The 14,843-nt window shown below is 37.2% G+C and overlaps 1 protein-coding gene across 1 annotated transcript in view; it reads right to left on the minus strand.

The window, feature by feature from the left end:
* Positions 1-1,289: 1,289 nt before the first annotated feature.
* ZPLD1 (zona pellucida like domain containing 1) overlaps positions 1,290-14,843 on the minus strand; it is a 39,790-nt gene continuing 26,236 nt past the window's right edge. The window contains exons 7-10 of the mRNA XM_040980921.1: positions 13,775-13,950; positions 11,780-11,905; positions 1,813-1,842; positions 1,290-1,465 (exon numbers count right to left, since the gene is read on the minus strand). Of these exons, the coding sequence (XP_040836855.1) occupies positions 1,290-1,465; positions 1,813-1,842; positions 11,780-11,905; positions 13,775-13,950 (508 nt within the window). The remainder of the gene's footprint in view (positions 1,466-1,812; positions 1,843-11,779; positions 11,906-13,774; positions 13,951-14,843) is intronic.

The raw sequence follows: 14,843 nt of genomic DNA on the forward strand, positions 1-14,843 counted from the left end.
TTTTAATATTCAGCATAATATTTCAAGTAGCTACACATGTTAAGGTTTTGTTTCTGTCACTGAATTATTTGTTTCATTGTGTGGATTCTTGAATAAAGATAGGAAGTGGGGTTTTTATTATTATTATTCTTCATTAGAAAATGGATATATGTAAAACAAAGCTTGTAAACTTTTTTGCAAAGCTGATAAAATATCCAATGTCTCTTGCACTTTACCATCAAAGGAAAATTTTGCATATTCCATGGCAGTTATGAAACCTATGAGACAATCTATTAAAAACAAAGAGGTCTTTTGAGAATTGTGTGGCTTAAATCAAAAATTAAATGAGAAAGGAAAAAATTGGGGGATCTCCAGCAAAGTTCTTACAGTTTCCTCTGTTTTTGGAAAAAAGAGGAACTTAGGTTGTTAAAATCCTTGGCAAGACCACTAAGCTTATGTGGTCGTGACAATGTTGCCTACCTACAATTGTAGTTTGTTTTTCCATGTTGTGTTCTTGAATAAGAACAGTCTTTGCATGGTTGCTTCACTGCTGGAAACACAGCTGTCAGAGCAGCTGAATTGTTTACCTGGGAGGAGAGTTACCATGTGCTCTCACATGAACCAGAAGGAGGAAACTCACCACAGCTATTCTAATCCAAATGAAAAATGATCTAGCACCACTGAATATCCTTTGGGAGTTAACAACTACCTGCTACACCAATGATTGCCCCAGTTTAACATCATTTCCCAAGAGTTTCTTTTAAAAGGCATGTCCACATCGAAAGCAACGAAACTGTCAAGGTCTTATAATGTGGGGTTCAATCTCAGATGCGTAAATTGCAATTATTTGAAATAAAACAAAAAACAATCTTTGTTTTGAGACTGCATATGTAAATCTAATATGCAATATGCAATTGCACTGAACTTTATTGCTTGAAGGGGAAAAATACAATAAGCTCCATTTTTTTTTCTATGTCTACCCTTTGCCTCTATTTGAGATAAAATGTAAATAAAATCAAATATATCTGATCCTGTAAGATCTAGGTCTTGAATATTTTTGTTGTTGCTGTTGTTGTTCTGAGTATACCCATTCATGCCATAAAATAGACCAGGCTGCATATATGAGTAATAATAGCAACAGTGTCAAAAATCTTGCACTGGAATTAGGCTGATGAGCTATACTGTAAAAATTTATCAAACTTCTAAAAATATCAAATTCTGGGTGGAATTCAAATCAGATAGAACACTGACTGTATTCACATACAGTATTATCATTGAAGCCTTCTCTTTAAAACAGGTACTTGCTACTGTTAATCAAAGACTGGATTTCTTATGCCATTTAACACCAAACTGGTGGGTCCCTTTCTGCGTAGGAGGACCAGTGAGCACAGGAGAAGGGAAAAAGTCATGACTCCCAGAATGACTAATCCTGAGATCAGTGCACTGGTGATGGTGTTCAGCTGGAAATGAGGCACACTCAGGGAACCTGCAAATAATGAAACACACACAGTTGTAAAGGTCCATATCACAACAAGCTCATCTTATTACGCTACAATCTATTTCACTGTAATTGAACCTAATATCAGAGAGGATTACTGATATCTCATGGGCAGACCAAAATAAACAAAATCCCCCATACGATAAAATTCTATAAACATTGATTAATCATGTATAAACGCAAAAATCATCACTGAATTGTTATTTAAAACATAAAAAAATATATAAAACTACATCATTGCCCTTAACTGGTTACTGTTTTGTAACTGATCACCAGAAAATTTAAAACAACAATGCTTAAAAATTTTTCATTTCAATGTGCATTAATTATCTTACCAATCTGTGAATTGTTTGTTGGAGTCTCATCTGGATGGTTGGGAGTGGGAAGAGAAAAAAAAAATGACACTGTCATTTCAAATGAACACTGACCTTCAGGTAGTCTGCCTTTTCAATTATGTTGTACCAACATTTTACCTAAATCCCCCTTAATCTCCACCCATTGTTCAATGAGGAAAAATGAAAGCCTTTCTAAGTTTTCTTTTCCCACTCTCTGTGCCACACATCCTGGATTTTATCATCCTCAAAACCACATTCTACCACTGTCACAGATAGACAAAGATAATACAAGTGCACCATCCTATATTGTTTCTTGCCAATATCGTTTCATCATTCTCCCTCTAGTCATGTTAGTGAGGGCAAAAATTGTTAAAAGCTATTACATTTTTATGGCACTGTAACCTGCCATTTGTTATTCTGTTATAGAGAAATATACATTATTTAGTACCACTCCATTTTAAATGTCACCAATTTGACCAACATAATCTGTGAAAACATCAGTTTCAGTTCCAAGAAGACAAATTCACACTTAATAACTAAATAAAAGAAAAACATAAATCCTGTGCTGATGTTGTATTTGCATCTGTTAAGCAGATTGAAACTCAAATGTTCCCTTCTTCCTAGCAAACATAAAGGATATGATGCATACACGTACTTGATCTCCCTGATTTTTTTTGTTATTTTGTTTTGTTTCTGTGCAATACCCATGTCTCTAGGAGCCCTGGACCTTATATAAATAGTGAAGCTCATATTTGTGTGTAATGTGTGGGTGTGTACAGACCATGCAAGTGTTCATATTCTCAATCATAAAATGTGTACAATTGTCTGTTTATTTATGTTGTATAAACGTTATTACAATTAGTGTGTGTGTGATGCCAGATGATTTATTAAATGTACTTTTATATTTCAGTATGTTCAGTCATAACAATAGCCATATGGTTGATATATAAGTGATACCCCCGTTTTACAGATGAACAGATTTCCATCTGTCACAGTCTCTATGACAATGTAAACATGCTTAAATTGAAGTTTGGCTTCAGTGTCATTTTTCTAAAATGCTACGAATTGGTCATATATAAAAACTGCTTTAACTAAGACAATAAATAACTCATGAAATTCAGAATTAGTATTTGAAACAAAGAATAGGAGAATGTGGTATTGTATTTATTAAATATCTGATGCTATTTCTTTTCAGATACATAAACATTGGCAGAAAAAAATGAGCTTTCTGTTGCTTTATTTTAAAAGACACCATGGCCAAAATTAATACAGCACTCTCATAGGATTCTTTAGTGTGTTATAATGCATTATTGTAAGACAAAGAAAGAAAAGAGAGGAAATGGAAACCATAATCTTTGTTAAGTAACACTCTCGGAAGAAATCTGCTTTATAAAATACTTCCTTTTTATGGAAATAGGATGAAGGGACCATGATGACTCATTCAATAGATGTCCATATCCCACAAACTTTCTCTATTCTACAAAGGAGTAGAATATACAAGGCAAACACAAAAAGTCCATGGAAAATGGAATTGAGTTATCTTTGCTTCAACTTAAAATTTTTTAAATCCATGCATACATTTTGTACATATTGCACATTTTCCACAAATATTTTGATGATTTCTTATAAAGTGTTCCAAATATTTCTTTCATAAACTTTGTTCTGAAATAATATTTAATTGCTTTTAAAAATATATTAAAGAATAGAGGAGATGAGATCAAGACGGAAGAATAGGGTGAGGATAATTTAAAAGGTTAGAGAAGTATTCGTCAAGGAAAAGCAGAGAGGGTACAACCTCAGAAAATAGGAGAGGACAAGAGGACAGCAACAGGGCACCTGGAGACCCTTGGACATGGGGAATCAGCAGACACGGCACGGTGATGCCAGAATAAACAGATATCCCAGAGGAGTGCCACCAGTGCTCAGGGGGAAGCAGAGATCACTGGGAACGCAGGAAGTGAATCCAGTGATAGGACGGCAGATCCCATTGCTTTTTCAGTCTGATCATGAGCAGAAGCAGAGTAGCGGAGCCCTATCAGACAGCTGTGGAAACAAGGTGGATTTTACAGTTCAGCGTAATGAAACTGTAATAAAAACAGTCCTCCTGTGCCATATCTGGTGCCATTTTGACTCATTGGCAAGACCCCTGGGGAAAGCAACAGGAGCTGTGCATGATATAACTTGAGAAGAACTCGCTTCCAGCTCAACACATTGCACTTGCCCCATTGTGAAAATATAACTGTCTTGGAATCCCACAAGTCCCATCAAAGAAAGATTCAGGTTATCCCCAGACCTAACTGCCAGCAGATTTTGGGAAGGCGAAGAAAGAAAACAAATTCCATGTGACAGGTGCCACTAACAGCCAGCCCTGTGATTCAGATTAAAGTCATACCATGTGTTTCCCTAATACTGGGTGCTGTTGAAACCAAGAATGCAAGAAGACTGAGCCAGACAATGATGAGGCCACAGCACAAAACCACAGGAGGCAGAGTGGCAATTTGGGAGCCTTGAATGCAGAGGCCATTTCAGAAATGTATCGTTGAAGCCCAAGATTAAAACTTGCTGGAAGGCAGCTATGTTCACCACTATAGCACCGAGAAGTGAAAGTATGTTATACTCCCAAATTGTTTTCATTTTCTGTGTGTAATTACTGTCATTCTTTTTACTTATTAAAAACTGTTTCAATTTTGTTCAAAAAAAATAATAGAATGACATTCAAGATGTACTTAACTTAAACATTGGATTACTTTTCCTTTAAAAAATACTGACTGTTGATTTTGAAAAAAAAAAAAAACTTGCTGGAGGGGGTGGTTTGAGTGACACACATGGAAAACCAGGTAATGAATGGAATCAGTAATGATGACTTGTAGACATGTGTCTACACAACTTAAGAAATGGCCACACAAAGAGAAGAATCCACTAATTTGAGTTGCAATGTCCAAGGGCAAAGAAGAGACACGGACACAATGACTGCAATGAATGAGGTTACTGACGCCTCCTCTAAGAAGCAACACTATTTCAACCTCAGAATTAATTTAGGAGGGCCTGGCACAGTAGCCTAGTGGCTAAAGTTCTTGCCTTGCACGCTTGGGATCCCAGATGGGTGCCAATTCATGTCCTGGCAGCACTGCTTCTCATCCAGCTTTCTGCCTGTGGCCTAGGAAAGTAGTCGAGGACAGCCCAAAGCATTGGGACCCTGTGCCCACATGGGAGACACGGAAGAGGTTCCTGGATCCTTGGCTTCAGATTGCCTCACCTCTAGCCTTTGCAGCCCGACACTTGGGGAGTAAATCAATGGATGGAAGTTCTTCCTCTCTGTCTCTCCTCCTCTCTGTATGTCTGATTTTCTGATAATAAATAAATTTATTTTAAAGAATTAACTTTGGAAGACATCAAGGAAATTCCAGATAAAATTTTTTTTAAATGTTTAAAAATCAAAAACATTTAAAAATAAAAAATAATAATAAAAAATTGAAAACAATTTTAAAGTTGTAATAACGCTCCATAAAAACAAGAAGCACAGGGCCAGGCGCAATGGCGCAAGTGGTTAAGGTCCTCGCCTTGCACGCCCGGGATCCCAAATGGGCACCGGTTCTAATCCCGGCAGCCCCGCTTCCCATCCAGCTCCCTGCCTGTGGCCCGGGAACGCAGTCCAGGACGGCCCAAGGCTTTGGGACCCTGCACCCGTGTGGGAGACCCGGAAGAGGCTCCTGGCTGCGGATCGGCATAGTATCGGCCCGTTGCGCTCACTTGGGGAGTGAATCATCGGATGGAAGATCTTCCTCTCTGTCTCTCCTCTCTGTATATCCGCCTTTCCAATAAAAATAATAGAAAATAAATAAATAAATAAATCTTTAAAAAACAAGAAGCACATACATGAGTGCAAGAAATTTAAGGAATATATTACATAAGAAATACCAACATTGAAACAAAATCAAAATTATTAGAAATGAACAATACAATAGAATGAGTGAAGCAGAAGAAAAGATCTCAGAATTGGAAGACACCTCTTGTGAAAATGCTGAAACAGTCAGCATGAAGAGGAACTAAGTAAAGCCAAGAAAAGCATCCGGGAACTAAAGGGCATTATCAAAAGGCCAAACATAAGAGTGACAGGCATTACTAAAGGTGTAGATAGAGAAACTGGCAGACACTCTGGGCCTGGTTAATGCAAAATTTGCAGCAATTCAGAACTGTTGAACTTTCAAAACCACTTGAGCAATGCCCTCGGAACAAGCCTCACTTTGTGGATGCTAGCATAGGTGGGAGGCTGGGTGGGACTTCTCCCTTTATCTCTTCCCTTCCACCAGATACAGAAAAAAAGAGAGAGAAAATGTAGAAACAACGGTCTTACTCACTTTCCTGTAGCCCTTGACCCTTTGTGCCCTAATCAACTATTTAAAGATTTTCAAAATGAAATGATTATTAAAAACTTAATGAACATAAATCAATGACCTCAGTGTACAGAAGTAATGTCTTGGGTAAGAAATAACTTATAAGTATGACCCCTTTGAAATGGCAGAGAAGATCTCAAATATCTGGAAATAAACCTAACTAAAGATGTAGATGTCCTCTATAAGTGTAAATTATAAAACAGTAAGTAAAAATAGAAGACATTGAAAGATGGAGAAATTTACTATGTCACTTAATTTGGGGAGAATCAATATCATCAAAATGTCTATCTTACCAAAACTAATAAACAGATTCAATGTGATCCAAATCAAAATCCCTACAATATTCTTCTGACAGGTGAAAAAGACAATACAAAAATTCATCTGGAAATACAAATGACCACAAATAGCCAAGTTATCCTAAAGAATACAAATCAAACTGGAGGAATCACAATTCTAGACATCAAGGCATACCACAGGGCAGTAGTCCTCAAAACAGTTAGGTACTGGTATAGAAACAAAGAACATCAATGAAACATAATAGAAACCCCAGAATTGTGCCCACACATGTACAGGCAACTAATCTTTGATAAGAAAACTGAAACTAATCCTCGGGAAAATATTGCTCTGTTCAACAAATACTCTTGAAACAGTTGGGTAGCAACCTGTAGAAGTAAGAAGCATGACCCCATCTCTCACCTTATACAAAAAACAACTCTCTGTGGATCAAGGACCTAAGACTGCACCCAAAAACCACCAACTTATTAGAAAATAATATACAGGAAGCACTCTGGAAGATACAGGCCTTGGTAAGGACTTCCTAAAAAAGTCCCAAAAGCATGGGCAACCAAAACCAAAATAAACAAATGAGATTACATCAAACTAAGAAGCTTCTGTACAGCAGAGGAAATGATTAACAAAGTGGAAAAGCAACCAAAAGAATGACAGAGAATCTTTGCACACTGTACAAATGTTAGTGGCCTAATATCCAGGATTTATGGAAAGCTTCAGAAACTCAAATAACCCTGTGAAGAAATAGGTGAAGGAAATAAGCAGACATTTTGCAAGTGAACAAATTCAAATGGCTAATGGACATGTAAAAAAAAATGGTCAGAATCCTTAACCATTAGAAAAACACAAATTAAAACCACACTGAGGTTCCACTTAAATCCAGTTAGTTAAGATTGACCTAAATTCAGAAATCTAAGAATACCTAAAAACACTTGCTGGTGTGGATGTTAAGAAAAAAACACCCTGCTTCTCCGCTCATGGAATGTAGGCTAGTGCAGCAACTATTATAGTCTGTATGGAGAATGCTAAGACAACTGAAAATTAATCTACCATATGGCCAAGCTATTAAACTCGTGAAAATATATCCAAATAAAGTGAAATCTTGCATATGAAAAAGTGACCACAAACTTTATGCTTATGGCAGCACAGTCTACAATAGCAAAGGCCTGGAAATGATGCAGATGCTCATCAAAACAGGAATGGTTGAAAAAGTGGTGCTGCATCTATTCCATGGAGCTCTACAGATTAAGCAAAAAATGAAATTCTGCCATTTGCAACAACATGGTACCAACTAGGGTGTATTATGCTCAGTGAAATAATCCGATCCCCAAATGACAGATATCATATATTCTCTCTGATATGAGGCAACATTTATGCAAATACATATAACAAATATATAGCTTAACATGCACGTACATATATTCTTATATATGAACTGCATAATGGAGACTAGCATACTGGGAAGGAAGCATCTCTACTCCTGGATAAAAGGAGAACTTCCAATGAAACTGATTAATATACCTTGAAAACATACTAGACTTTCTATCACTGCCTTTACCTTCAATGTCACAAAACACTTGCAAGCTGTGTCACAATACACAGCAAGTTGGCTTACAATTTGCTGAAGGCTGACAATGTTGTAATAATATGGGGGAAAGTGAGGAGGGGATGTAGAAGGAAGGGGAGCTGCAGGAGAGAATCTCTATGCCTACAAAGCCATCCCATGCAGAATACTAAGAAAAATGAAATTAAAAAGCAAAGTACAAATAGAAAGACCATTCCAAACTATCTCCAATAGGATGGAAATGCTTTGACTGGATACCCTTGTCATTTTTGACATTCTGAACTTAATAGCTGTCATATTGTCTGCTATAATTCTCACAGTTTCTTCCACGATTGTTGGGAGTAGTATTCTAGGTATCACCACACTGTCTGGCTATGTTTGTAATCTCCCAGGGTGGGGAAATATTAACCTATTGGGAGTTTACAAAACAAAACAAAATAAAACAAAAACTTTCCACCTTCAGCAGAAGACAGTTTTAATAACTTTTAGAATTGAATTTGTTAGTAAATAAAGGCAAGATAATTGTTTTTGAGTGGTTGATATTCCCAGTATTCTTCAATATTTTTATTACTGTAATAAAAATAAAACATAACAACCAAAGCAATGTCTGGCTCAAAAAGGTGAAGTATACATTTTCAAGAAACTTCTGTCTCCACACACCTCTATTTCTTCCTCAAATCTATTGGATTTTGACATATCCATGCATGCTAAATGAGTAAAGGAAAACTTCTGGAGTTAGAAACACAGATTGGAACACCAAACTTTATGGGCTCGGGAAAAACTGTGCAATTATCTGAAGACACACAGTAGAAAAAATATAATAGCAGCCATTGAAAAGTCAGAAATAGCTGATAGATTGTCATTCATTCATTTTCTCTCATATAAATGGTTGAAATAAATGGGAAAAAGTGAACAACCATGGAAACACATGAAGAATATTGAAAAGTTCATAGAAATTCATATTATGGGAAAATATGTGTTCATTTCAAAACTTTATAAAATAAACGTATCTATTAATTCTATTATTGCATTACATTTTTTAGTCCCCTCATTTTATATGGAATAATTATGTTACCTTCCTTAGCACTAGGAAACCAGTTTGTAAAATATCTCTTGTCATCTATGTAGCAAAATGCGCTGTATGGTCAAGTTAAATGCCTTCAGATCTTTTTAATTATCCACTGACCCAGGGCTCTTCACAGTCTGAGCTCTCCAACTCCTAAGAGTGGAATCCATGACATGGTCTGTTTTCTACTCTCCTTTCTCAGCAGAGTACCAAACCCAGGTAGGGACTACGTAAATATGATCAAATGAATTACTAACTACCTAAAAAGATGAACAGTTACAGTTAAAACAAGAATTTGGTTTGAGCTTCTTCATAATAATTTACATACACAGGACTTTGTTTTCTGGTAAGCATATCTTAAAATTTCCAGATGTCCTATGATAGAAAAATGCTGACTAGCAAAAAGATTCACATTGTGAGGCAAAAATAACCAAGCTGGAGTCAACTCCATTAGAAAATAAAACATAACAGGAGCTATGAATTTAATAGTTTATTAAACTAGTGCTAAGCCAGATGTCTAAGGAAAAGGAGTGGTTTGATGAGTAAATAGAGCAAAATTCCCAAGTATCTCAGAACACTGAAAAGAGCAAATCAAGCTTGAAATTGGACTTGTCTACATAAAATCAGAGAACTCGAAGAGATAAATTCTATCTGACCTATGGTAAAACTAAAATAATACTAAGAAAAGAGGGTAGGTTATGGTCATTAAGCTGAACATAAAATTTTCATTGGATTTGCCTGTGGGTGGACATGGCTTGAGTTCTATGTCCATACGGAATTGAATTTATTTTTGCACAGAGAGTATATTATTGTTATATAGGGTCCTCTGGGTAGTAAGGTCACCATAATCACAAAAACAAAAAGATCATCTTATAGTTATTTATCAAAATGATGAAAGAAAAACCCAGAGGGAGAACTCAAGGGACTTGAACCCCATGTATGCCAATGGTTGCTGCTGCCATGACCAGCTTTGCCTGACCCCAGGCCTGGCTTTTGTGATTACCAGCAAGAGCCGCAGCCCAGCAGGGGAATACCAACAGTTTCCCTATTGGGCACAATCCAAGCCCTGGATCTTGCACCTGCCAGGGTGTGCTCTGCCCTGACTTACTCCAATCTTGGTACTTGCCAACAGGTACTGTGTCCTCACCTGGCTGGCTCACATGTATTTTGGCTCTCTCCCTTGCCAATGGGTGTGGCAGCTTAGCCCAACCTGGCCTTCCCCAGCTCATCCCAATTGCTAGCTGATGGGTGCTGCACCCCTGCCTAGACCAGACTGTCCCCAGTCTCAGCCCTCACACTCACCAATAGAAGCTGTAACCCAACACGGGAGTCCCCAAGATTCTCTGACCAGGACAACTCCTGTGCTGGATCTTGCACATGCCAACAAGTACTGTGGCCCAGTCTGAGATGCCCTCCTTCCAGTCTCAGTATTCAATACTAGGTGTTGCAGTCTGATTAAGTTCCCATTCCCAGCCTTCATTTTTAGGTGCAGCAGCATAGCCCAGCCTGGCCCATTCCCATAGGATTTTGCCGGAGGAGACCTGAGGTGACTCAGAGACAGCCCTAATATGTTGTGGATGGAGCAAGTGACATCTCTCAAGAAGAGAGGTTAAAAACTTGGAAGAAACTTAATCCAGATATTACATCAGAGATTTTGTTCTAGCTCTTGGAAGTTTTGGCAAAATATTTAACCAGCTTGGCAGCAGTACTACAATTAGATTTTCTATTTGGTAAATATTTCCAGGATTTAGAAATATTGGGTTTTTCATGATATTTTTAAAATCGTCTTCCACTGATAAATAATTTTAAAATATGCATCAGAATTTAGTTTTAAGGAAGTAAACTAAAATAAGAATGAAGCAAGGAGGTTCTCAAGGAGCAAATTCATCTACATAAGATTAGAAGTGATGTCACTTTCAAGGATTTTTCTAATATGGCAAAATAACCCCAAATAGTATGCATAGGAAAAAAGATTTTATTGTTTATACCCACAAATATTCTTATTTATTGGTAACAAAAACTGTGTTTCCATTTAATGTAATTTGAGGTTTTTTTTTTTTTACAGTTAAATAGAGATAAGATTTGGCCTTTCCCAGAGCAGTAATTTTTAAAGAATTCAAATATGAATCAAATACTCAGGTGGTACAGACTAAGGTTGAAATTTCCTACTTCACACATGCCTGAATTATTTATTGAGGCTCATTAATTTTTTTCAAATAATAATCACCAAGAAGTGAACAATTAAAGCACTTCCTGGCCCAACCGCTATTTACTTGTTAACCTATATCAGACAAAACTTTTTATTATGGGACAGGCAGTGTGGGGGGCAAAGTAAAGAAACCCTAAGTGAAACATGATAGCAGTTTTATGGCTAAAATGAAATAAACACTATTAATATATATGAGGCAAAATGGAGTTATTTTTCCTTTTACTGTAAATTAAAGAAAATATCAAAGCATGCTTTTTAAAATCCTGTCTAGAAAACTGTAAAAATTTCAAGTGAGTTGAGAACAAGCCGAGCCTAGAACTGGTTTTTCCAACTTCAGATTCACTGTTGTCTACCCTGTATAGCTGCTTTCTTTCACCAACTCTGTATGCCCTGCTTCACACGGTCTTAAATCTGTATTTCTTTGTGCGGTCTGTGCGGATGTGTACCCACACGTAACGTGCACATGGCTGTGTTCATGAGAGCATATGCTAATACAGAGTTGTATCCGTTAGTGCATCTGTATTCAGGAGTGTTAACAGTGCGATGGGTAGGGGCATGCGCTATGCAGGATCCTGAAAGGAAACAAAGAGCACTCAAATTGGAAAATTTAAGCAGCATTCAATAAGACTGTAAAGAGTGGTGGGGAATGTTTCTAAAGAAAGTCAAGTTAGCTGAACTATGGGCGTAAATTTCCAACAACCAGAGAAAGGAGTTTCGTGGCTTGGGCTGTCTGGTCACAAACATGCAGATGTCACATCTGCAGTGCTCCCTTCTCTGCCAACACCACTGAACAGTCAAGTCCAACCAGAATTTAGATGGCAAGTGAAGCAGTGAATGTGGTCCCTGCAGGTCTATCCTAAACTGCAAGGGATTGGATGGGTGGGTTGTCGGGTTGGGTGGTGGGGTTGGGTTTTTTATGGAATGAGCTATGGTGATAAGGGGTGGGGGGGGGGGGGGGGGAAGGGGGGGGGTTTGTGTTAGGGTGGTTGTTTTTTAGGGGAAGGGGTTGATTTTAGGGTTGTTTGTGGTTTAGGGGGGTTTGGTTTGAGGAGTGGTGAGGGGGTGTAATTGAGAAAATGGGTTGGTGAGGAGGGAGTGTTTTAATAGGGGGGAGCGGGGGTGTTGATTGGTGTGGTAGTGTCGGGGGGGGTTGAATGAGGGATAGTGTCTATGGTTTGTTGGTACTCGGGGTTATAGAGTTTAATAGAGTGGTTTGTGGGGGAATGATGTGTGGGTATGAGGGGAAGGTTGGGAGATGGGGGAGGGTGTTGGAGGAAGATTAAATGAGGAGAGAAGAGGGAGGGGGATATTTGAGTGGGGGGATGGTTATATTTTTTAGTAATGTAATGATATTCTGGGAGGATGGTAGGAATGGTGGGTTTATGTGTTTGGGGGGTTGGGTGTAATATTGGGGTTGGTTGTATAGGGATGAGGGGGGATGGGTGTGTTGGTAGTATTATAGTTTAGGAGTATGGTTGAGGTGAATGGAAATGGAATATTGTAGGTGTTGAAGAAATAGTGTTGGGGGGGAAGATGGTTGATAATAAAGATGATGATATAAGTTTTGTATGGGGGGGGGGGAATTAGGGAGTTAGGGTGTTGGAGAGAGTGTAGGGTTGTTTGAAGTAAGGATTATGGGGTCAGCCCAGATCTAAAGTAATGGGGACCCCTAGCTAGGCTGAATCCAAGAGCTCACTGACTGTGAACAAAAGCTTTTCGGGTGTGCATCAATTGAGCATAAATGTAAGCACACAAGAGGACTTAAAAAGTTCATGGACATGGAATTGAAGTTAAGCATTTCAGTGCAAAAAAAAAATTGAAATCCCATTTTATTCATTAATCTGAACATTTTTCAAGTAAGTAACCTGATCGTAGTGGTCTGGTCAGATTTTAATTTTTCTATTCATTATTAAATATGTATTTATTAACTTAAATATATATTTTAATGGACCTATATTTTAATGATGGCTATATATGTACTTCACAGTAGTATTCTGTGTTGCTTACATTCATACACTTGATTAGACCTCTTTTAGCTTTATCCATTTTCACAGTCACAGCTAAGATTCATCCCCTCTCTCAAAGTTCCAAACCTTTGTTCCATTCTTCTCGTAATGGTGACAGGTACCTCTTACTGCAGCCAATACAGGCCTGCCTTTGAACAATACAACTTTTTGTTTTGTTTCTTCTATGATTAATTCATACTCCTAAAGAGAAGCTAATTTAATTCAGAATTTACAAATATATCAACTCTGTATCCTCAATGTACTGCTTCTTACAAATGAAGTATCAGTAGGTATTTGCTGCACGAATGAGTAAATTCAGCTGGAAATTATCAGGCCCAATCCATAGCCACTTTCTGCATAGAAATTAGTTCCTGACATTTGACAACCTTCCAATTTAGATCAGTTCAACAGTATGGAATAAGAGTGCTTGAGAACGTACTGGCATAAGCAACGGACAATCATCAGCTCTGCAGAGCTTGGTCACGCAGTGCAGGAAGACAGTAGACATCTTCTGATTCTTGTGCTTCACAAATCGGAACACTTCAAAGGAAAATCGGCCCCGCTGGCTTCGGCCATTTTCAATGACAGTAGTCTGAGGATCTTTGTCACAGCTATATTTTAGGAAATGTGAAAATACGACTTTACTGGAAAAAAGCAGTCTACTAGGACTAAGAAAATTAATTTATACAGTATTAAGGGTATTGCCATTCCATTAAAAGCTATTAGAACTACACTGTGTTTTATATATATATATATAAAAAACATATAACGTATATTATAATATATGATGTATTACATTACACATTACAATATCATATATTATTATATATATTTATATATATTATATATTATAATATATTCTATTAATATATTATATGTGTTGTATATAATATATTAATATATTGCTATATCATATATTGCTATATTATATATGAAATATACTGTGTTTTATATCTATAATATATATATATAAAAGAAAAATATCCATTAATTCGCAAGATATGACAAGACTAACCTGGACCATAAAATTTGTATAGAACAAATCTGACTATAATAATATGGTCACCTTTATGGAAGCCAGTACTTTCATATGCTTAACAATCCAAACAATGCAAAATTACAGGCATTTGAGGAGTCAACCAGTAGCTATGCGCTCTCTCTTTGTCACCACTGCATACTATATCAACTTATTTATTTTATGATACAGTTCCATAGGCTTGGAATTTCACCTCTCCCCTCCCTAATTCCTCTCCTCACACTGATTTCGCCTATATTACAATAGCATAATCCTTCAAACACAGTCACTGGTCCAACATTCTGCTGTTTAAGTGTATCCGTACATTGTAGACATAGAGGACTGCATAAAGTTCAGCATCCAATTATCAAGATATATTTAAAAGTTTCACTGGGAGTTCATCTTTGATTTGGAAGTGGAGATGCATACTGCATTGGATCTTTACATCTCAATATGTTAGTCTCTATTACACAGTTCCTCTAAATGAGT

This window comes from Ochotona curzoniae, unplaced genomic scaffold, assembly GCF_017591425.1.
Source record: "Ochotona curzoniae isolate NIBS_2020 unplaced genomic scaffold, NIBS_Ocur_1.0 contig_3498, whole genome shotgun sequence".
NCBI lineage: Eukaryota > Metazoa > Chordata > Mammalia > Lagomorpha > Ochotonidae > Ochotona > Ochotona curzoniae.